The 24,188-nt window shown below is 39.0% G+C and overlaps 1 protein-coding gene across 1 annotated transcript in view; it reads right to left on the bottom strand.

Moving 5' to 3' along the window:
* Positions 1 to 2,895: 2,895 nt before the first annotated feature.
* PPA1 (inorganic pyrophosphatase 1) overlaps positions 2,896 to 24,188 on the bottom strand; it is a 37,513-nt gene continuing 16,220 nt past the window's right edge. Inside the window, exons 5-11 of the mRNA XM_059053273.2 lie at positions 22,859 to 22,945; positions 15,827 to 15,953; positions 10,776 to 10,903; positions 10,415 to 10,500; positions 5,220 to 5,289; positions 3,828 to 3,870; positions 2,896 to 3,241 (exon numbers count right to left, since the gene is read on the bottom strand). Of these exons, the coding sequence (XP_058909256.1) occupies positions 3,210 to 3,241; positions 3,828 to 3,870; positions 5,220 to 5,289; positions 10,415 to 10,500; positions 10,776 to 10,903; positions 15,827 to 15,953; positions 22,859 to 22,945 (573 nt within the window). The 3' untranslated portion in view covers positions 2,896 to 3,209. The remainder of the gene's footprint in view (positions 3,242 to 3,827; positions 3,871 to 5,219; positions 5,290 to 10,414; positions 10,501 to 10,775; positions 10,904 to 15,826; positions 15,954 to 22,858; positions 22,946 to 24,188) is intronic.

The following is a 24,188-nucleotide window of genomic DNA, read 5'->3' as shown; positions in this document are numbered from 1 at the left end:
CCTTACCTGAAAAACTGCATTGATCATGCAGTGTTGCTGAGATTACATTAAAAAAATTTTTTTAATTTAATTTTTATTTTATTTTGGAGTGTAGTTGATTTACAATGTTGTTAGTTTCAGGTTACAGCAAAGTGATTCAGTTGTACATATACATATATCCATTCTTTTTCAGATTTTCCCATATAGGTTATTACAGAATACTGAGTGGTTTCCTGTGCTGTACAGTAGGTTGTTGTTGATTATGTTTTATATACAATAGTGTGTTTATGTTAATCCCAAACCCCTAATTTATCCCTTCCCTTTACCTTTCCCCTTTGGTAACCGTAAGTTTGTTTTCCAAGTCTGTGAGTCTGTTTCTGTTTTGTAAATAAGTTCATTTGTATCATGTTTTTAGATTCCACCTATAAGTGATAACGTATGATGTTTGTCTTTCTCTGTCTGACTTACTTCACTTAGTATGATAATCTCTAGGTCCATCCATGTTGTTGCAAATGTCATTATTTCATTGTTTTTTTAATGGCTGAGTAATATTCCATTGTATAAATGTACCACATCTTCTTTATCCATTCCTCTGTCAATGGACATTGCTTCCATATGTTGGCTATTGTAAATAGTGTTGCAGTGAACACTGGGGTGCATGTATCTTTTTTTTTAATAGGAAGAACCATTGTGTCGTATACTTTATTTTTTTATTTTTCAATTTATTTTATTTTTAAAAATTTTTGGCTGCGTTGGGTCTTCATTGCTGAGCACGGGCTTTCTCTAGCTGTGGTGAGCAGGGGCTACTCTTTGTTGCAGTGAGCAGGCTTCTTGTTGCGGAGCACAGGCTCTAGGCACATGGGCTTCAGTAGTTGCAGCACACGCACTCAGTAGTTGTGGCTTGCGGGCTCTAGAGCGCAGGCTCAGTAGTTGTGGTGCATGGGCTCAGTTGCTCCGTGGCATGTGGGATCTCCCCGGACCAGGGCTCGAACCCATGTCCCCTGCATTTGCAGGCGGATCCTTAACCACTGCACTACCAGGGAAGCCCTGACTGATGTTCGTATTTTTTTCTTTTTGGCCGTGCCACACAGCCTGTGGTTCCCAGACTAGGGATTGAATCTGGGCCCATGGCAGTGAAAGCACAGTCCTAACCACTAGACCCCAGGGAATTCTTTCCCCTGATGTCCTTATAAGGGGAAATTTGGAAACAAGCACACAGGAAGAACACCTTGTATACATTAGGGTTATGCTGCCACAAGCCAGGAACTATCAAAAGCAGGGAGAGGCCTGGAATAGATCCTTCCCAATAGCCTTCAGAGGGAGCATGGGCCTGCTGATACCTGGACCTCGGACTTCTAGCTTCCAGAACAGTGAGGCAATACATTTCTCTTGTTTAGCCCATCCAGTTTGTGGTACTTGGTTATGGTAGCCTAGCAAGTGAATACAAGAGTATTTTACATTCCTTACCTGAACAGAGGAGCGGAAGCTTACTACAGAAGATCTCATACAGGAAACTATTGCTGACATTTCTTCTGACTAGTGTTCTATCCCCTTTCCTTTCCATAAATTTGGGCAGATGATTCTTATTTATTGGACCAATACTTGTGAAGTCCCCCACTTTGTACAGTCTTTCATTAGAAAACATTTCTTATCCTAACACATCACTTCAGAAATCACATATTACAATGACTGAGGCAGCATTTAAAACAGAACTTATAAAAGGAATGAGAAATATTACTAAAATCTGAATGTTGATGTTTCTGGTCCAGGACCAGACAAGAAGGCATAGACGTTTTTCTCTACTTCTCCTGCTAAGCACAGCTATAAACTCTGGAGATGACAAGACACAACCAAGAACTCTGAAAGGTGCTAAGAAGGTGAGCTGGTTTGGGCCCCCAGGACCAGAGAACAGTAGTGACAGGGCACATGCATCCTACCACCACCAGGAGGAGGAGAAGAGTCCTTCCCAACCCCTCACCTAGCAACAGAAGGCAGTCCAGATGGGCTCATTCCTCCACCTCCCTCGTAGGGAGGTCATGCCCTCTGGTGGGCATGACACTACCTGGCAAGGGGGCTCATTGGGAGCCCAGGCAGAAATAAACAACCAGGGAGGCACTCTCCTTCCCCACAAGGCCTGAGACTCCCCTTTTCCACCAAGTGTTACCTAGGTAGGTGAGTGAGCTGAGCCTGAGGGAGAAATCCAGCTATAATGGGTAGACCAGCTCAGGAAGCTTCTTTATCCCTGTAGCCTAAGACTCTCCTCCTCCACCAAGAGATACTCAGCCCCCTCAGGCAGCACCAGCAGGAGCCAACAGAAGCCCCAGTGGCACCAGATAAACCAAGCTGACCAAAATAACACTGCAAAGTTGCTGAAAATTAAACTGCCATTGAAACCAGAGTCCACAAAAGCAGGCCAAGACCCATGTGCTAACCCTAAATAGGGTGATGCCTGCTAAAAGATTTAGATGGATTCTAGTGTCTCCTAACATAACAGACAAAATGTCTAGGATATTATTAACAATCACCCATCATACCAACAACCAAGAAAAATCACAACTTGATTGAGAAAACACAGTCAGTGGATGCCAACACTGACCTGAGATTATAGAGCTAAATAAGTAGACAGGCTAGGATTAAAAACTCAGGTCTGCACAGCTCCAAAGCCACGAATTTAATCACAAAACTATCTTGGCTGATGGCTCACAATGAGATGATAGGAATTAGGTAAGAGTATAGTATAAATACTGCTGTAAATATAAGGGATTTCATTTTCAGGTGCCTACAAATAAAGTCAGTTTTAGTCTAATAAATAAAAGTGAATTATAAGATCATTCACAGAAAACAAATACCAAACAGCACCCAAGACTGCTTGGTAGTGTTAGGCTTCAGATTAAAATAAAAATATCATAAACTAAGTTTCAATAAAATAATTTTATTTCCTAACACATGGCAAACATATACATCCAATACATACTTATCTTGGACATTTATTCACAGATGATTTCCAAACTACAACTGTCTTGATATTTAAGCAGGAACTAAAAGTTATCTTAGTTGATATGAAAGATGCTTTTAGATGGATAACAGTTTGGATATATTGGATTGGTCACAGCAGAATTTGATTGATTAGTTCTATAAACTTAAAGCTTGGAAAAGTTACTACTTTTGCATCTAATGCTTTCAGACGAAAAGGATGCAGCAGTATCAGCTTGTATTCCAGAGAAATTTCCTTAGTTTTTCTGGTGATGGAACCACTTATCCACTGTAGTCAGGGAAAAGAAAAAATTAGAATCCCTGTTAGGAATCAAAATTACACCCAACATATAACAATGAATAATATATTTGCTTTAATGTATCCTCCTATGGATTACATTAAAACAAACCTACACACATGCAAAGCTTCACTACAGCAAAAACAGGGAATTTACCAGTGTTTTCTTTTGGGCTTCTTTACTATTGATGCTGATACTATGGACATGCAATTCTCACCAGAAGAACCTTACAGAGAATTCTAACATCTAAAGGTGGAAAGAACTGTTTCCTGGGTGAAGCAGCCTGGGGCCAAATGGGGACGAAGAGCCCAGCCTGCTCCAACCTCCACAAGGCATCTACCAGGAACTCCGAGAACAGTGGGTCATGGTCATGCTGTCACAGGGGTGGCACTAAAGGTGGTATGTACAGCCATCTTTCTTCCCACATATGCTACAGAACTCTAAAAATGCTTCTTCTCCCCGTCCTTCTCTTTCTCTGTATGTATGTGGTATGTAAGATGTATCTATAGATATAGATGTAATTTTCCCACACATATGCATAATGTTTAATGTAATTTTACTAGATGTAGATCTTACCATCTGTTGGTATTGTGCAGGCAGATTCACATGGTGGTGGTAACTAAAATAAAATGTTAAAATGTATTAGTCTAATCCCAGAAAAAGAATAAGCTAAAAAAGTATACTGATACAAAAATTAAAAGGAATCTAAACAGAAGACAACTATCCCAATTTTTAGGTCCTAAAAATAATTTACAATAGATAGTAACAATGCAGAGCTTGCTCTACTGGCTAAGAAATGCTAACAAATTCAAACCTCTTAGCTTTTAATGACATACAGGAGAATAAATAATAAAAATAAATTTGTTACAGCAGAAACTAACACAACATTGTAAAGCAACTATACTCCAATAAAAAAAAAAACTGCTGGTCTTCCCTGGTGGCACAGTGGTTGAGAGTCCGCCTGCCGATGCAGGGGATACAGGTTCAAGCCCCGGTCTGGGAAGATCCCACATGCCGCAGAGCGGCTGGGCCCATGAGCCATGGTCACTGAGCCTGCACGTCCAGAGCCTGTGCTCCGCAACGGGAGAGGTCACAACAGTGAGAGGCCCGTGTAACACAAAAAAACCCCAAAACAAAACAAAAACTGCTTTTTGAAATAAAAAATTAAAAAACCAACATATGTATATATAAAGGATTTATATATATACACATATATATAAAATGTAGGCAGAATGTTCTCATTGAAAAGTTATGATTGCTAACCAATGGCTTTCCCCTTCCAATTTATCTTATTCATCTCAACTTTGTCAAAATTCATATATAAATAAAAATAAATCTAAATGTATTGGCTTCATCATTAAATTGTCCTTTTCCCTTGTATTACCCTGTTTACAAGGCTGTAAAGTCAGACCTCATTTTCATTTGTTTTCCTTATTTAATATTGTAAATGAGAATAATTTTAGACAATCTTCAGTCTTTAGGTTAATACAAATCAGATCATTAAAAATAACACAAAAACAAAATTATTTCTTTGATAGACAGTTTACTTCCTCACATGAAATTCTCCTCTAGGACTATGAACCACTCCTGCAATGGTACCTGAAATTTGGTAACTTTCTCATTCCTTGCTATGACCAAGTCAAATAAGTTCCCCTTGGTACTTCTGTGAAAAATGGCTTATGATAAGTACCCAGGCACTTGGGTTACTTAGAACATTCTGGAGTCATTTTGATTTTTACAAATTGTCCTACTTTGTTATCTGCCCAATATAGTGTTGGCTAGGACCCTCCTCAGGTTTTCCCTCAGTCAAATGTCTACGTGTATTTATGGTTTGTAATTTCAAGATCTCACATTGTAATGTGTGTACAGGACATTCTCAAATATTTATTGAAGGTACTTTCCCTCCCCATTCAACACCATATTTTTTGGCCACCAGGCGTGTTCTTTTTCAAGGAAACCTTTACTTACAGCATCCACAATGGCTTTGGCAGCATCAGGATCACACTGGAAGGGGCTCTCAAATACTGTGGTATTCATGCTGTTGAACAAAGGAAAGTTGTCATGAGTCACAGTAACAAAAACTTCTCTCTTATTAAAACTCTCTCTTGTTAAAAATAACAAGTTGAAGGTGGTAGGCCAGATGAGATTCAAGTCTGGCTTAGTTGAAAGCTTTCTCACCTATATTAAATATTCTAATTATTTAATATATGGCTATTCTTGTGGTCAATTTTACTCAAATCCCTTAACAAGTTCAGATTTTAAAGTATGTGACTGAATGCAGTGTAATTCTCAATGAAAGAGCTAAGATGCAAATGAAAATTACAAACATTTTTCCTAATTAGATAAAATGAAGAAAACAAAAAACAAAAAAATCTGGTTTCTATCAGTGTTGACATCTGAGATAGACACTCCTGGAAGGAGTAACACCTGGTTCAATATTCCTGAAAAATAATCTGGTAAAATGTGTCCACAACAAAATAATAGAAGAAAAAGTATGAGAAAAAATTTTTTTAAAAAAAACAAAAAAGGTGTCTAAAACCTTTTAAAAAGCACATAATCTTTTTTTTTTTTTTCAGTATGCAGGCCTCTCACTGTTGTGGTCTCTCCCGTTGCGGAGCACAGGCTTCAGAGGTGCAGGCTCAGCAGCCATGGCTCACGGGCCCAGCCGCTCTGCGGCATGTGGGATCTTCTTGGACTGGGGCACGAACCCGTGTCCCCTGCATCGGCAGGTGGACTCTCAACCACTGTGCCACCAGGGAAGCCCAAAAAGCACATAATCTTTGATAGATAAATTCCACATCTCAGAACTCAGAGATTTAAACTATGATGTACAAAGATGTTCAACATACATGATTTCACTATTGGTAAGAGTGAAAACTTGGAAGTAACCAAAATGTCCAACAACAGGGATGACTAAAAATGATTTATCCATGAGATGGAATATTATACAGATGGAATGTTATATAGTATAAAAGTATTATATTCTTAATGACATGAGAAATGCTTATAGTGTTAACTTTTTTAACCATAAAACAAATTGTATATATAATATGATCCTAATTATTTTTGAAAATATTATACACAAAGGACTGTAAAAAGAAAAAACTCTAAATGTTAATAAGAGTATCTATGGAAAATCTGTGATTAAAATAATTTTTTAAAAACTTTTTTTGGTTAACTATAGTTCAAAATTTCCTATCTATTAAATTATTGTATATTATTATAACATGGGTATGATCAGAAATATTATATTAAAATGAAAAAGAAATACCTTCAGTTACCTGCCACTTAACATGCATTAAGCCCATTTCCATAGAAATAATAGGACACCACAAAACAGAGAAGTTATTAAAAGCAAAGTCTCATGATTGTACGTTTTCACACAAATGTGTGTAAGTGTGCTCAGTTTTTCTTATGTTTGTGGAGAGACAATGTTTGCATTTTACAGGACATTATCCTGACTTACAGAAGATTCCTGAGAATTATTTTTACATTAGGATTTTCTCATAATCAGAAAAAAATCTTACTACCCAGATAAACTGACATTTATTTTAAAAAGTATTACACATATATAGTTAGAAAATTCAGAAAGTCACAAATTGAAAGCCTCTCTCCCTCCCATCTCCAAATGGTTGTCTCCAAAGGCAATCATTATCTATAGCTCTTGTTTCCCTCCAGAAAAAAAAATTTAAATATAAACAGATGCTGCTGGGGTGTGTGTGTGTGTGTGTGTGTGTGTGTGTGTGTGTGTGTGTGTGTGTGTGTGTGTGTGTGTGTGTGTGTGTGTGTGTGTGTGTATCTCACACCTTGCATAAATGGGATCATACTAAATATACTACTATGGACTTTGCTTTTCTCACTTAATATATTTTGGTTGTCTTTCCTTATCAACATAGAGATAACTTTTTTTTTTTACTGTGACATATACTGTTCTATTATATGGATGTGCTTAACCATTACATTTTGGTTGTTTCTAACTTTTTGCTAGTATAAATGACACTGCAATGAACATCCTTATACATAAATCTTTAGGGACTATATCTATAGGATACATTCCTAGTAGTGGTTCTACAAAGAAATACATGCATTTAAAATTTTGGGCTGAATATTGTCAAATTGCCCTTCACAAAGGTTGTACCCATTTAAACTCTCACCAACCATATAGATAGATAGATAGATAGATATAGATATAGATATTCTTGCCATCCCGGCTATCATTTAATTTTTAAAAATTTTGCAAATCTACTGGGGAATAACACTATCTTTCTGAGCTGCATTTTAAATTATAAAATGAGGACTTCCCTGGTGGGACAATGGTTAAGAATCCGCCTGCCAATGCAGCAGACACAGGTTCAATCTCTGGTCTGGGAAGCTCCCACAAGCTGCAGGGCAACTAAGCACATGTGCCACAACTACTGAGCCTACACTCTAGAGCCCACGTGCTGCACCTATTGAGCCCGCGTGCTGCAACTACTGAAGCCCGCATGCCTAGAGCCCATGCTCTGCAACAAGAGAAGCCACCGCAATGAGAAATCTGCACACCGCAATGAACAGTAGCCCCTGCTCACCACAACTAGAGAAAGCCCACGCACAGCAACAAAGACCCAACGCGGCAAAAAAAAAAAAAAAAAAAAAAAGAAGAAACTAATTCCACTACTAATGAAATAAATCCTGAAAGAATTTATTAAAAAAAATTATAAAATGAGACTGTACATCTTCTTATATGTAAATTTTCTTTTTTTATCTGTTTCTCTCCTATTGAATTATTCTTTTTCTTATCAATTTGAATAAGCTATTTATAAAGTAAGGAATTTAGCCCTCTGTCATGTATTGTTTAAGCAGAAACTGGGAAAAATTGTCTCCTGATACATAAAAAAAAAAATACCACAAGTAAATCTTTCTTTTATGGATTTTGAGTTTGTCTTCTGTTTGGAAAGGTCTTCCCTACTACAAGTTAATGAATAAATTCACCTATGCTTTTTCTAGAATTTTCTCACATTACAGTTTATCTGTCTGGAATTAAATACTGATGTAAGACTAGGGTTACAAACCCTAGTTTGCAGCCAGCACCCAGTTAACATGTGGATATAAAGTAGCTGGAGGTAAGAACACTGGTGCTGGGTTGCGTGCACAGGGCACTCGTGGAGCACCTGCCTGGTTACAGCACCTTTCCAAACTGAAACGGCCACAGCCATGAGGGTGGTTGCCAGTGTGTATATCTGGCGTAAGGAATGCAAGGAGCAAGATAGAGATCTAGTCTTATTTCCTAAACAGACAGTTGGTCCAAACCACTCATTTAAAATACCTTCTTTATTATAAAGTGAATTCCCATACATCTTTAGATCTACTTTAGGTCCATCAAACTCTAACAGAACTGAATAATTTGACTTTCTTCTTCAGTACCAAATTCTTAGTAAAACAATATTACTATACAGTACCAAAATAATTAACACTCTTCCTCACCACCACTACCCTTACTTCTTTCAGAATTTCCCTCGTTATTCTGAGATGCAGATTTTTTCTAGATGAAACTGAATGTTATTCATGAATATATATTATACCTTTCTATTTAACATCTTTTATATTTCTCAGGAGTCAAACTTTTCTTCTTCTGGGTCCTTCAGGTTTCTTATTTATACTGTGTTTTGTTTTTAAATACTATTCTACATGAGATCTTTTCCTCCATTATAGTTTCTGTTACACTTCATATAGAAAGCTAGCAATGTACATATATACTCATTTTGTAATCATTCACCTTGCTGAGTTCTTTTTTCTAGGGTTTTCTGGGTACACAATCATATCATCCGCAACAAATTGCTCCCGCCTTTCCAATATTCCTGCATCTTCTTTCTCTTATTTACTTCATCAACTAGTATTTCCAGAACAACACTAGTTAAGTGGTAATGGTGGGCATTCTCTTATAATCTTTAAAAGAGGAAGTACTGTACTAAAAATGATCTGGGGCCAGACAGACTTGGATGCGAGTCCTAACTCCAAAACACTTAACTGTGGTATGACTTTGGTTAAGTTTAATCTCCCTGCATCTGTGTTGCAGGCTTGGCAAATATTAACTGCTCAATTATATTAGCTATTATTAGTAGTAGTAGTTAATTCAGTGTGCATAGTAGATCCTGGTTTCGTTGTAATGAACCTTACATATTCACATCAGAGAATACCAACCCTTGAACTCAACCTGATTATACCCATCCCATTCTGAGCACCCTGATGCTAGGTAGGTTTTCCCGATTAGCCTTACAAAGCTCTGATCTCACTGTGCCCTTTATAGTTTTAGTTTGTACTTATTCAGAGAGTATCTTGTGGCATTTTTCAGTTGTTTATATAGTTATCTTCTGTAAAGAAAAAAAATATTGCCTGCCATTCCAGTTCTACAAGGATCAAGCCATTAGCAACTACAGTCACCCACGACGGTGAGCCCTGAGGGGAATTCAGGATGGAGAAAACCAGGAGACATTTTGGGTATATTTGCCCCTAGATAGTTAACATGCATTTCTAAGAAAAAGTTTCACATGACCCCAGATTCTTGCCTCTTCCCATATATAGAAAAACACTAAAATCATTAACTTGAGAGGTCTCTTCTTTATGTATAGCAGTAATCTTTTTATGCTTGACTGCATGCTTTCCCGGCAAAAAAGTTCATATATATCCTGGCTCCTCCCTTATCTCTCCGGCGCAGTTCTTCAGAGCTATCTGAGAGGCTGTCTTCCGGGCTGCAGTCCTCGAATAAAACTTAACTCACGGGCTTCCCTGGTGGCGCAGTGGTTGAGAATCCACCTGCCGATGCAGGGGACACGGGTTCGTGCCCCGGTCCGGGAAGATCCCACATGCCGCAGAGCGTTAGGCCCGTGAGCCATGGCCGCTGAGCCTGCGCTTCCGGAGCCTGTGCTCCGCAATGGGAGAGGCCACAACAGTGAGAGGCCCGCGTACCGCAGGAAAAAAAAAGAAAAAAAGAAAAAACTTAACTCACAACCTTTCCGTTGTGTGGTTGTTCTTTCAGTCTACACTTCCTACTGACTTAAGCACTGACAAAACCAGTCTCTTTCCCTAAGTGAATGTAACGGTGGAGTAGGTTAAGGTAATTAAAACCTCTGGAGTGAGCTAGTCTGCTTTGTGTGTTAAACATGCAGAAAAGAGTTAATGCTTACCAACTGATTCCTTTTCCATCAGTTTTCTTAGTCACTAATGCTCTCCAATAGTCATGAGTGCTTTTAATAATATCAATTGCAAAGTCCTATAATTTGAAGAGATATGCATTAGAATAATAGAAACGTGTTCTTTTCTTATTCTCAATATTTTCCCAAAGCCTGATAACTTTGTCTCTTTTGAATCACTTCTTTGTATCAAAAATGGAAGAAAACATTTAAATGAATAAATCAACATCAAGCCTGTCCTGTGTCTTTAGACATCTGTTTTAGGATCATATTGTCTTTAGATGGTAACAATATGGTTAAATTATAAGTCTCAATACAAATAGGCCTAAAGCTACAGTTCTGAGTGACACATTACCTTATCTTTAAATTCTGCATTGAAAGCAAACTGGTTCTCAGGTTTTCCATCAGGAACCTTGTACCTTCTAAACCAGTCCACAGTAGCTTCCAGGTAGCCAGGTTTCAGCCGCTTGACATCATTAATATCTAAGAAGAGAATAAGATTCTCTTCTCAGATTGCAAGATATGTATGTAATTATTTATGCATTCAATAAAAATATCAAGTGCTTACTTTGAAAGAGCTACGGGATGGATTATCAAAAACTTTCAAGACAATGTTAGAGCTAACACCTTGTTGAGAAGAGAACACATACACACATTAAAAGGAAATCATCGGGGCTTCCCTGATGGCGCAGTGGTTAAGAATCCACCTGTCAATGCAGAGGACACACGTTTGAGCCCTGATCTGGGAAGATCCCACATGCCGCAGAGCAACTAAGCCCATGTGCCACAACTACTGAGCCTGCGCCCTAGAGCCCTTGGCTACAACTACTGAGCCCTTGCACCACAACTACTGAAGCCTGCGCGCCTAGAGCCCATGCTCCACAACAAGAGAAGCCACCACAGTGAGCAGCCTGCGCACTGCAGTGAAGAGTAGCCCCCGCTCGCCTCAACTAGAGAAAGCCCGCAAAGCAACTAAGACCCAACGCAGCCAAAAATAAATTAAATAAATAAATAAAAGGAAATCATCTAGTATCTTAAAATAGCTCTGACATTAAGTATACTAAGAGAACAATCAGTATCAGTACCACAGTGACTCCTATTAGATAAGAGAAGGGAGAAATAACTGGCAGTTACATAATGAGAATAGTTTGGCAGGTGTATAGGCTTTTCTCACTCTACAGTATAGGCATTCAGTATCACAATACTTTAGTTCTCACCAACAAAAAAAAGTGTCCTGTGTAAAAAACTTTTTAAAGTTTCTGTATAGCCATTAACAGTGCCTAGCCTCAATGTCATCAAACTCAAGTTTAAATGACTGAACTGCTTCTCCATGCAAATATTAGATACATGTGCAAAAAAAAAAAAAAATCCATCAGGAAAATTGTAATTGGAAGGAGGAATACATCCAACAACAGCTTATTTATATTTCTATAAAATAACTTTGCTTAAGCCCAGTTTATAATCTACATAGTTAAAGAATACCATGCATTTTATTATCGGGGTACCACTAAAAGTATGGAAAGGTTACAAAGTGAACTGGGAAATGTTTAAACACAGATAAATTTCAAGGAACTTAGAATTCATATAAAACATCACCTGATACAGAAATAGTTTGAAAATCCAGAAATCCAAAATACAAGTGTAGGGTATCTTCCAACAAATTTCCCATCCAGTTCTATTCCTTAGGAATACCAACTGGGTGTCCGACAATTCAATTCAATAATGACACTATCTAACTGGAGTTACATCAGGTCCCACAGTCAGAGGGTTCAGTCCCACAAGACTGATTCCACTTCAGACGCTGGTCTCAAGTCCCAGGTCACCCATACTTCTGACCAACAGCTATAAATCAGAGTTCCCTACAACTTTCTCCTCAGGTTTGATAATTTGCTAGAAAGACTCACAAAAACTCAAGAAAACACTGTGCTATGTTTACTGGTTTAGTATAAAGGATACAACTCAGGAACAGTCCAATGGAGGAGATGCATAGGGCACGGTATGCGGGGTGCATAGTTTCCATGCCCTCTGGTGGGGAGGCGTGCCACCCTCGCAGCAATTCAGTGTGTTCACCAACTTACAAGTGCTCTACATCTCGTGACTCCAGACTTTTTATGGAGCCTCCCCTCCGGATCCCAGAGGTCAGTGGTTGGGGCTGGAGGTTCCCACCCTCTAATCATTCAGTTTTTCTGTTGGCTGAACTGGTCTGAGGCTAGCTAGGGGCCCCACCATAAGTCACCTTATTAGCATAAACTCAGGGGTGATGAAAGGGGCTCATTAGGAATAAAAAAGACACTCGTCACTCAGGAAAGTCCAAGTGTTTTAGGAGTTCCTTGCCAGGAACTGGAGACAAAGATCAAACATATTTTTGTATTACATTGCAGCAAGGAAAAATATAACAGTTGATTAACTCACTGACTGTGAACCAGGTATTGAAAGGTATGCTGGATCCTGACTAGGGAACCATGAACACCAGACCCAGAGGAAAAAAGTAGGAAAAAAGAACTCAGTCAATTTTTGTTCCTCCAGTTGTACATTATACACGTACAGACAAAGCCAGCGGTCTGCAGAGCTCCCTGAACTGCCTCCTGATGCCACATCAAGATGCTACCAAAGACAAGGACTTCCCTGGCAGTCCAGTGGTTAGGACTCCGTGCTTTCATTGCCAAGGGCCCAGGTTCACCTCCTGGTCAGGGAACTAAGATCCCACAAACCACATGGCAAAAAAAAAAAAAAAAAAAACCCTAGGATTAAAATATAAAAATAGCCCATCCAGGGCTTCCCTGGTGGCGCAGTGGTTGAGAATCCGCCTGCCAATGCAGGGGACACGGGTTCGTGCCCCGGCCCGGGAAGATCCCACATGCTGCGGAGCGGCTGGGCCCGTGAGCCATGGCCGCTGAGCCGGTGCGTCCGGAGCCTGTGCTCCGCAACGGGAGAGGCCACAACAGTGAGAGGCCCGCCTAGCACACACACACACACACAAAATAGCCCATCCAAAAGTCACTGAATTTCAGAATAAAATAAATTTAAAAAAAAAAAAAAGATCCTACCAAAGACAGCACCAATTCTGTGTTGTTCCCTGGGTTCAGCCTCCAACCAGCCCGCAACCATGAGCATAAAATGCTCAATTTCCTGATGCCCACAACTGAGGCAGAAGGGTTACTGGCCGTCGTGGGCCCACAATAACAAAGGGGATCAACATGGCCAACTTGGTTGCTTTACTGGGTGGGCCATTCTCTTCCATGGCTCTGTGTGTATCCCTCCCAAAGTTGTGGCTTGTCAAGAGTTCTACTCTTAGTTAGTTCTACCTAATACTCTTCCAGTTATAACTGATGATGGACATTGCCTTAGGTTGACATTTAAGGAAAGCTGCATAGTGCTTGCATCATGGGGCCAGCCCCCCAGAGAAAATTTTAGGGTCCTAATAACCTCTACTGCAGGGAAATGACACCCAGAAAATTGTGCTGATGTAATGATGGCGTGGCTTCATTAACTGTAGCCAAAGCACGCTATTTAGCATGTGCACTCGTGTAATTAGCACATCTGAAAATGGACACACATTCCTACATTTAGAATCAGAGCTAAATGTAGGAATGCATTCTCATTGTACAAAATTTAGTCAATACAGAAGTATCTGAAACAAAAAGTCAGACTCTTTTCATCTTTCTTCCCATTGTACTATTAAAGGTTGGTGTTGAGTCCTTTTTAAATGAGTTTACATATAAATTTGCATATATTTAAATATATATGAGATCATACTCTGTAAAACAGCAGAAAGAAATAAGAGCTATATTTATAAAATTCTTAGAAGGAAACATAACTAAATCTTTGTGACCCTGGATTAGGCAATGGTTTCTTAATGATACCAAAAGCACAAGCAATAAAAAAATAGACTGCATCAAAACGAAAAACTTGAGTGCTTCAAAGGATTCCATTAAGAAAATGAAAGGACAAATCCACAAAATGGAAGAAAATACAGACAAATCATATATGTGATAAAGGTTTAGTATCCAAAACATATAAGTACTCTTATATCTCAAAAATAAAAAGACACACCCCACTAGAAGGGTTATAATTTAAAAAGATAAATAACAACTAGTGCTGGCAAAGAAGTAGAAAAATCAGAACCTTATGCACTGCTGGCAGGACTGTAAGATGGTGAAGCCGCTTTGGAAGAAAGTTTGGCAGTTCCTCAAGAGGCTAAACATAAGAGTTACCGTATGACTCAGGAACTCCACTCCTAGGTATATACACCTAAGAGGATTAAAAACACACGTCCACACAAAAACTTGTACCAGAATGTTCATAGCAGCTGCATTATTCCTAATAGCCAAAAACAACCCAAATGTCCATCAACAGATGAATGGATAAACAAAATGTGATATATATCTATATAATAGACTATAACTTAGCCATTAAAAAAATGAGTACAAATACATGCTACAACATGGATGAACCTAGAAAACCTTATGCTAAGTAAAAGAAACCTGACACAAAAAGGCCACATATTTTACAATCTCAGGTATATGAAATATCCAGAATAGGCAAATTCATAGACACAGAAAGCAGATTAGTGGTTGTGGGGTCCTGGGAGGAGGAGGGAACAGGGAATGACTACTTAAAGGTACAGAGTTTCTCTTTGGGGTGATGTAAATGTTCTAGAATGAGATAAGTGGTGAGTTGCACAACACTGTGAATGTACTAAATGCCACTGAATTTGTACACTTTAAAATAGTTCAAATGGTGAATTTTATGTTATCTTAATTTTACCACCAAAAATAAGGGAATGAAGTACTGATACACGTTACAATGTGGATGAACCTTGAAACCAGTATGCTAACTGAAAGAAGCCGGATATCATGTGACCCCATTTATGTGAAATTTTCAGAATAGGCAAATCCATAAAGACAGACAATAGACTGGTAGTTGTCAGGGACTGAGCGATGCAGGGATAGGGGGTGACTGCTAATGGATATGGGGCTTCCTGTCAGAGTGGTGAAAATGTTCTGGAATTAGATAGTGGTGATGGTTAACAGACTAGTGTATATATCAAAAACCATAGAACTGCACACTTTAAAATGGTGACTTTTATGGCATATGGATTATATCTCAGTTTTCAAATTTTTAAAAATAAATAAATAGAGCAACTAAGTGTTAGCATGTGGAGAAGGAAAGAAGAAAACAGGAAATACAAACTACCAGAAATTTTCTTTCCTGGAATGAAGGAGAAAGTTTACTTAGTTAACCACAGAAGTTCAGTAGTAGAAATAACAATGCTTTGTCAAATGTTTTGCTCCTCCATTCTTTAACAGTTTGAAGGCATGGGCTTAACAACTGTCATTACAGGTTAAGTTTGGTGCTGGGTAAGATTTAGGTATAAAGACTTCAGACCCTACAAATATTTCTTACCATTATAATTGGCTGCATCAGGATCATCCACATTAATGGCAATGACTTTCCAGTCGGTTTCCCCTTCATCGATCATAGCCAGTATGCCCAGAACTTTCACCCTGATTATTTCCCCTCTTGTACATACCTGAAAGTCAAAATCCACAGCCAGGTCAATACTACAGAATGAAACTTTGGAAGAAAAGTTTTACTTGGTGGATAATAGGAAATGAGGAAGATGCCAAATTTCTGCAAACTTAAGATTGTTCCTTTAAGCAATTTTTAAAAAGCTAGGAGGGACCTTCAAGATGGAGGAGGAGTAAGATGTGGAGATCCACCTTCCACTCCACAAATACATCAAAAATACATCTACATGTGGAACAACTCCTACAGAACACCGACTGAATGCTGGCAGAAGACCTCAGACTTCCCAAAAGGGTCTTGGTGCTCCAGCCAGGTGTCAGGCCTGAGCCTCTGAGGTGGGAGAGCCGAGTTCAGGACATTGGACCACCAGAGACCTCCTGGCCCCACGTAATATCAATCAACGAGAGCTCTCCCAGAGATCTCTGTCTGAAAGCTAAGACCCAGCTCCACTCAATGACCACAAGCTCCAGTGCTGAACACACCATGACAAACAACCAGCAAGACAGGAACACAACCCCACCCATTAGCAGAGAGGCTGTCTAAAATCATACTAAGTTCACAGACATCCCAAAACACACCACCAGATGCATTCCTGCCCACCAGAAAGACAAGATCCAGCCTCATCCACCAGAACACAGGCACCAGTCCCCCCAACCAGGAAGCCTACACAAGCCACTGAACCAACCTTACCCACTGGGCACAGACACCAAAAATAATGGGAACTATGAACCTGCAGCCTGTGAAAAGGAGACCCCAAACACCATAAGTTAAGCAAAATGAGAAGACAGAGAAATATGCAGCAGATGAAGGAGCAAGGTAAAAACCCACCAGACCAACAAATAAAGAGGAAATAGGCAGTCTACCTTAAAAAGAATTCAGAGTAATGATAGTAAAGATGATCCAAAATCTTGGAAATAGAATGGAGAAAATACAAGAAATGTTTAACAAGAACCTAGAAGAACTAAAGAGCAAACAAACAATAACAAACAACACAATAAATGAAATTTAAAATTCTCTAGAAGGAGTCAATAGCAGAATAACGGAGGCAGAAGAACGAATAAGTGAAGTGGAAGATAAAATAGTGGAAATAACTACCACAGAGCAGAATAAAGAAAAAAAGAATGAAAATAATTGAGGACAGTTTCAGAGACCTCTGGGACAACATTAAATGCACCAACATTTGAATTATAGGGGTCCCAGAAGAAGAAGAGAAAAAGAAAGGGACTGAGAAGAGATTATAGTTGAAAATTTCCCTAGTATGGGAAAGGAGATAGTCAATAAAGTCCAGGAAGCACAGAGAGTCCCATACAGGATAAATCCAAGGAGAAACACACCAAGACACATATTAATCAAACTATCAAAAATTAAAAACAAAGAAAAAATATTAAAAGCAGCAAGGGAGGGCTTCTCTGGTGGTGTAGTGGTTAAGAATCCACCTGCCAATGCAGGAGACACAGGTTCGAGCCCTGGTCTGGGAGGATCTCACATGCTGCAGAGCAACTAAGCCCATGCACCAGAACTACTGAGCCTGTGCTCTACAGCCTTCGAGCCAAGCTACTGAAGTCCGCGCGCCTACAGCCCACGCTCCACAACAACAGAAGCCACCACAATGAGAAGCCCGCGCACCGCAACAGAGTAGCCCCCGCTCACAGCAACTAGAGAAAGCCCGCACACAGCAACAAAGGCCCAACGCAGCCCAAAATAAATAAATTTATTTTTTAAAAAGCAGCAAGGGAAAAGCAACAAATAACATACAAAGAAATTCCCATAAGGTTAACAGCTGATCTTTCAGCAGAAACTCTGCAAGCCAGAAGGGAGTGGCAGGACACATTTAAAGTGATGAAAGGGAAAAACCTACAATCAAGATTACTCTAACCATCAAGGATCTCAACCAGATTCGACGGAGAAATTAAAACCTTTACAGACAAGCAAAAGCTAAGAGAATTCAGCACTACCAAACCAGCTTTAGAACAAATGCTAAAGGAACTTCTCAAGGCAGGAAACACAAGAGATGGAAAAGACCTACAATAACAAACCCAAAAGAATTAAGAAAATGGAAATAGGAACATACATATGGATAATTACCTTAAATGTAAATGGATTAAATGCTCCAACCAAAAGACATAGACTGGCTGAATGGATACAAAAACAAGACCTGTATATATGCTGTCTGCAAGAGACCCATTTCAGACCTAGGGACACACACAGACTGAAAGTGAGGGGATGGAAAAAGATATTCCATGCAAATGGAAATCAGAAGAAAGCTGGAGTAGCAATTCTCATATCAGACAAAACAGACTTTAAAATAAAGACTATTACAAGACACGAAGAAGGATACTACATAATGATCAAGGGATCACACCAAGAATATATAACAATTGTAAATATTTATGCACCCAACATAGAAGCACCTCAATACATAAGGCAAATGCTAACAGCCATAAAAGGGGAAATCGACAGTAACACAATAATAGTAGGGGACTTTAACACCCCACTTTCACCAATGGACAGATCAACCAAAATGAAAATAAATAAGGAAACACAAACTTTTAATGATACATTAAACAAGATGGACTTAACTGATATTTATAGGACATTCCATCCAAAAACAACAGAATACACTTTCTTCTCAAGTGTTCATGGAAGATTCTCCAGGACAGATCATATCTTGTGTTACAAATGAAGCCTTTAAATTTAAGAAAATTGAAAATGTATCAAGTACCTTTTCCGACCACAATGCTATGAGACTAGATATCAGTTACAGGAAAAAAACTGTAAAAAATACAAACACATGGAGGGTAAACAATATGCTACTAAATAACCAAGAAATCACTGAAGAAATCAAAGAGGAAATAAAAAAACACCTAGAAACAAATGACAATGAAAACATGATGACCCAAAACCTATGTGATGCAGCAAAAGCAGTTCTAAGAGGAAAGTTTAGAGCAATACAATCCTACCTCAAGAAACAAGAAAAATCTCAAATAAACAACCTAACCTTACACCTAAAGCAATTAGAGAAAGAAGAACAAAAAAAAACCCAAAGTTAGTAGAAGGAAAGAAATCCTAAAGATCAGATCAGAAATAAATGAAAAAGAAATGAAGGAAATGATAGCAAAGATCAATAAAACTAAAAGCTAGTTCTTTGAGAAGATAAACAAAATTGAAAAACCATTAGCCAGACTCATCAAGAAAAAAAGGGAGAAGACTCAAATCAACAGAATTAGAAATGAAAAAGGAGAAGTAACAACTGACACTGCAGAAATACAAAGGATCATGAGAGATTACTATAAGCAACTATATACCAATAAAATGGACAACCTGGAAGAAATGGACACATTCTTAGAAAAGCACAACCTTCCAAGACTGAACTAGGAAGAAAAAGAAAATACTAACAGACCAATCACAAGCACTGAAATTGAAACTGTGATTAAAAATCTTTCAACAAACAAAAGCCCAGGACCAGATGGCTTCACAGGCGAATTCTATCAAACATCTAGAGAAGAGCTAACACCTATACTTCTCAAACTCTTCCAAAATACAGCAGAGGATGGAATACTCCCAAACTCATTCTATGAGGCCACCATCACTCTGATACCAAAACCAGACAAAGATGTTACAAAAATAGAAAACTACAGGCCAGTATCACTGATGAATATAGATGCAAAAATCCTCAACAAAATACTAGCAAAAAGAATCCAGCAGCACATTAAAAGGATCATACACCATGATCAAGTAGGGTTTATCCCAGGAATGCAAGGATGCTTCAATATACGCAAATCAGTCAACGTGATACACCATATTAACAAACTGAAGGATAAAAACCATATGATAATCTCAATAGATGCAGAAAAACCTTTTGACAAAATTCAACACCCATTTATGATAAAAACCCTCCAGAAAGTAGGCATAGAGGGAACTTACCTCAACATAATAAAGGCCATATATGACAAACCCACAGCCAACATCGTTCTCAATGGTGAAAAACTGAAACCATTTCCACTAAGATCAGGAAGATCAAGGATGTCCATTCTCACCACTATTATTCAACATAGTTTTGGAAGTTTTAGCCACAGCAATCAGAGAAGAAAAAGAAATAAAAGGAATCCAAATCAGAAAAGAAGAAGTAAAGCTGTCACTGCTTGCAGATGACATGATACTATACATAGAGAATCCTAAAGATGCTACCAGAAAACTACTAGAGCTAATCAATGTATTTGGTAAAATAGCAGGATACAAAATTAATGCACAGAAATCTCTGGCATTCCTGTACACTAATGATGAAAAATCTGAGAGTGAAATTAAGGAAACACTCCCATTTACCATTGCAACAAAAAGGATAAAATACCTAGGAATAAACCTACCTAAGGAGACAAACGACCTGTATGCAGAAAACTATAAGACACTGATGAAAGAAATGAAAGATGATACAAACAGATGGAGAGATAGACCATGTTCTTGGATTGGAAGAATCAACATTGTGAAAATGACTATACTACCCAAAGCAATCTACAGATTCAATGCAATCCCTATCAAACTACCACTGGCATTTTTCACAGAACTAGAACAAAAAATTTCACAATTCATATGGAAACACAAAAGACCCTGAATAGCCAAAGCAATCTTGAGAACGAAAAATGGAGCTGGGGGAATCAGGCTCCCTGACTTCAGACTATACTACAAGGCTACAGTAATCAAGACAGTATGGTACTGGCACAAAAACAGAAATATAGATCAATGGAACAGGAGAGAAAGCCCTGAGAAAAACCCATGCACATATGGTCACCTTATCTTTGATAAAGGAGGCAAGAATACACAATAGAGAAAAGACAGCCTCTTCAATAAGTGGTGCTGGGAAAACTGGGCAGCTACATGTAAAAGAATGAAATTAGAACATGCCCTAACACCATACACAAAAATAAACTCAAAATGGATTAAAGACCTAAATGTAAGGCCAGATACTATAAAACTCTTAGACAAAAACACAGGCAGAACACTCTATGACATAAATCACAGCAAGATCCTTTTTGACCCACCTCCTAGAGAAATGGAAATAAAAACAAAAATAAATGGGACCTAATGAAACTTAAAAGCTTTTGCACAGCAAAGGAAACCATAAACAAGATGAAAAGACAACCCTCAGAGTGGGAGAAAGTATTTGCAAATGAAGCAGCTGACAAAGGATTAACCTCCAAAATATACAAGCATCTCATGCAGCTCAATATCAAAAAAACAAACAACCCAATCCAAAAATGGGCAGAAGACCTAAATAGACATTTCTCCAAAGACATGCAGATTGCCAACAAACACATGAAAGGATGCTCAACGTCACTAATCATTAGAGAAATGCAAATCAAAACTAAGATGAGGTATCATGCCACACTGCTCAGAATGGCCACCATAAAAAACTCTACAAACAATAAATGCTGGAAACGGTGTGGAGAAAAGGGAACCCTCTTGCACTGTTGCTGGGAAGGTAAATTGATACAGCCACTACAGAGAACAGTATGTAGGTTCCTTAAAAAACTAAAAATAGAACTACCATATGACCCAGCAATCCCACTACTGGGCATATATCCTGAGAAGATCATAATTCAAAAAGAGTCATGTACCACAATGTTCACTGCAGCACTATTTACAATAGCCAGGACATGGAACCAACGTAAGTGTCCATTGACAGATGAATGGATAAAGAAGATGTGGCACATATATACAATGGAATATTACTCAGCCATAAAACGAAACAAAATTGAGTTATTTGTAGTGAGGTGGATGGACCTAGAGATTGTCATACAGAGTGAAGTAAGTTAGAAAGAGAAAAACAAATACCGTATGCTAACACATATATATGGAATCTAAAAAAAAAACAAATGGTTATGAAGAACCTAGGGGCAGGACAGGAATAAAGATGCAGACGTAGAGAATGGACTTGAGGACACGGGGAAGGGTAAGGGTAAGCTGGGACAAAGTGAGAGAGTGGCATTGACATATATACACTACCGAATGTAAAACAGATAGCTAGTGGGAACCAGCTGCATAGAACAGGGAGATCAGCTTGGTGCTTTGTGACCACCTAGAGGGGTGGGATAGGGAGGGAGGGAGGGAGGGGATATGGGGATATAAGTATACATATAGCTGATTCACTTTGTTATACAGCAGAAACTAACACAACAATGTAAAGCAATTATACTCCAATAAAGATGTGAAAAAAAAAGCTAAACAAGTGTCCATTAGTCCCATCAGAGTTGAGGGTAATTAATGTTTTTAAACTGTCATCGATTGTGCTGAAGAATAAGTCCTCCATAATTTATTTCAAATACCTATTTTAATGTACTTTCTTTACCTTTTATTTTATAGAAGTCACTGAGTTAGGCAAGTCATACAATATGCCTGAACTTGATGAGTTAAGCAACTGAATGACAACTTTCTTTTCAGTCACTTAATATTTTCTTGAGCCTGGGAAAGATCATAAAGAAAACAACTATAGTCAGAATCTTAGAGCAACCCTACTTGAGAGAGGAATCCCTACCTTAAATCTCCAACTCATGAGGTTACCTGGTTTGGGCCAATTCACTGGTCACTCCAAATCCTTAGGCAAGGTTTGCATTGTTGCCTTCTGGTAGCCTTTATCTATTGACTACTCATCTGCCTTCTAAAGCAATGCAGAACATGTCCAGTTCTTCTACACACATGCATACAATACACATTTTTTTCTAGGCTAGGTTTAAATGTACAAATTATAATGTAGAAATGCTTAGAATAGAATGGAAGCTTTTGTCACCCAAAGAGACCCATCATAACTTCACTAATATTCATATATTTTATTTACAGTATTTTAAAAAGTATGAAGTTTGTATATTTCATTGATATCGTCTCAACTCTACAGAAAAATATTTCAGATTCCGTTACCTTGCTTCCAATTTCACACACATCAATTGGGTCATTGTCACCACAGCAGCCGGTGTGTTCATCATTGTGTCTTGGGTCTTCCCAAGTCTAAAAAAAAAAAATAAATAAGATACAGTATATCATTCCTGTATATGCTAATGACAAAGTGGATCATGTTGGCATTAAAAGATAACATCCCGGGCTTCCCTGGTGGCGCAGTGGTTGAGAATCCGCCTGCCGATGCAGGGGTCACGGGTTCGTGCCCTGGTCCGGGAAGATCCCACATGCCGCGGAGCAACTAAGCCCGTGAGCCATGGCCGCTAGGCCTGCGCGTCCGGAGCCTGTGCTCCGCAACGGGAGAGGCCACAGCAGTGAGAGGCCCGCATACCACAAAAAAAAATAATAATAAATAACATCCCACTATCTTTCTGCAAAAATATGAATCTTCAGCTATTTATTCTCATTTAAAAGAATTTTTTTTAATTCACGTCTAAGAATCTTTTTTTTTTTTTGGCGGTACGCGGGCCTCTCACTGTTGTGGTCTCTCCCGTTGCGGAGCACAGGCTCCAGACGCGCAGGCCCAGCGGCCATGGCTCACGGGTCTAGCAGCTCCGCGGCATGTGGGATCCTCCCGGACCAGGGCATGAACCCGCGTCCCCTGCATCGGCAAGTGGACTCTCAACCACTGCACCACCAGGGAAGCCCCACGTCTAAGAATCTTAACTACACACAATAATCTTAACTAAACGCTGGGCTGGGCTCCTTTAGCTCCTGCGGAACTAAATTTAATCTTTTTTAAAAAATTATTTTATTTATTTTATTTATTTATTTTTGGCTGCGTTGGGTCTTCGTTGCTGCGCATGGGCTTTCTCTAGTTGCGGCAAGCGAGGGCTACTCTTTGTTGCAGTGCACGGGCTTCTCATTGCTGTGGCTTCTCTTGTTGCAGAGCACGGGCTCTAGGTGCACGGACTTCGGCAGTTGTGGCACGCAGGCTCAGTAGTTGTGGCTCACGGGCTCTAGAGTGCAGGCTCAGTAGTTGTGGCGCAGGAGCCAGTTGCTCCGCGGTATGTGGGATCTTCCTGGACCAGGGCTTGAACCCGTGTCCCCCGCACCGGCAGGCGGATTCTTAACCACTGTGCCACCAAGGAAGCCCAAATTTAATCTTTAAAATGGATAATGATGCTATTTTAAACAAACAAAACCCAACTATCTAATAGCTGAGACAATATGCAAACACAAATGTAGACCCAGATGTTCACTTAAAAAATATAGTAAAAGAATACTACTTTGATGAACTTTTAGTACTTACTACCTTCTACTAACCAGATTTTCTTTAAAATAAATCTCCAAG

The sequence above is a fragment of the Kogia breviceps genome, chromosome 2 (assembly GCF_026419965.1).
Source record: "Kogia breviceps isolate mKogBre1 chromosome 2, mKogBre1 haplotype 1, whole genome shotgun sequence".
NCBI classification, from domain to species: Eukaryota; Metazoa; Chordata; class Mammalia; order Artiodactyla; family Physeteridae; genus Kogia; species Kogia breviceps.
Note: the sequence above shows the minus strand (reverse complement) of the source record. Positions and strands in the feature narration are given on the sequence as shown.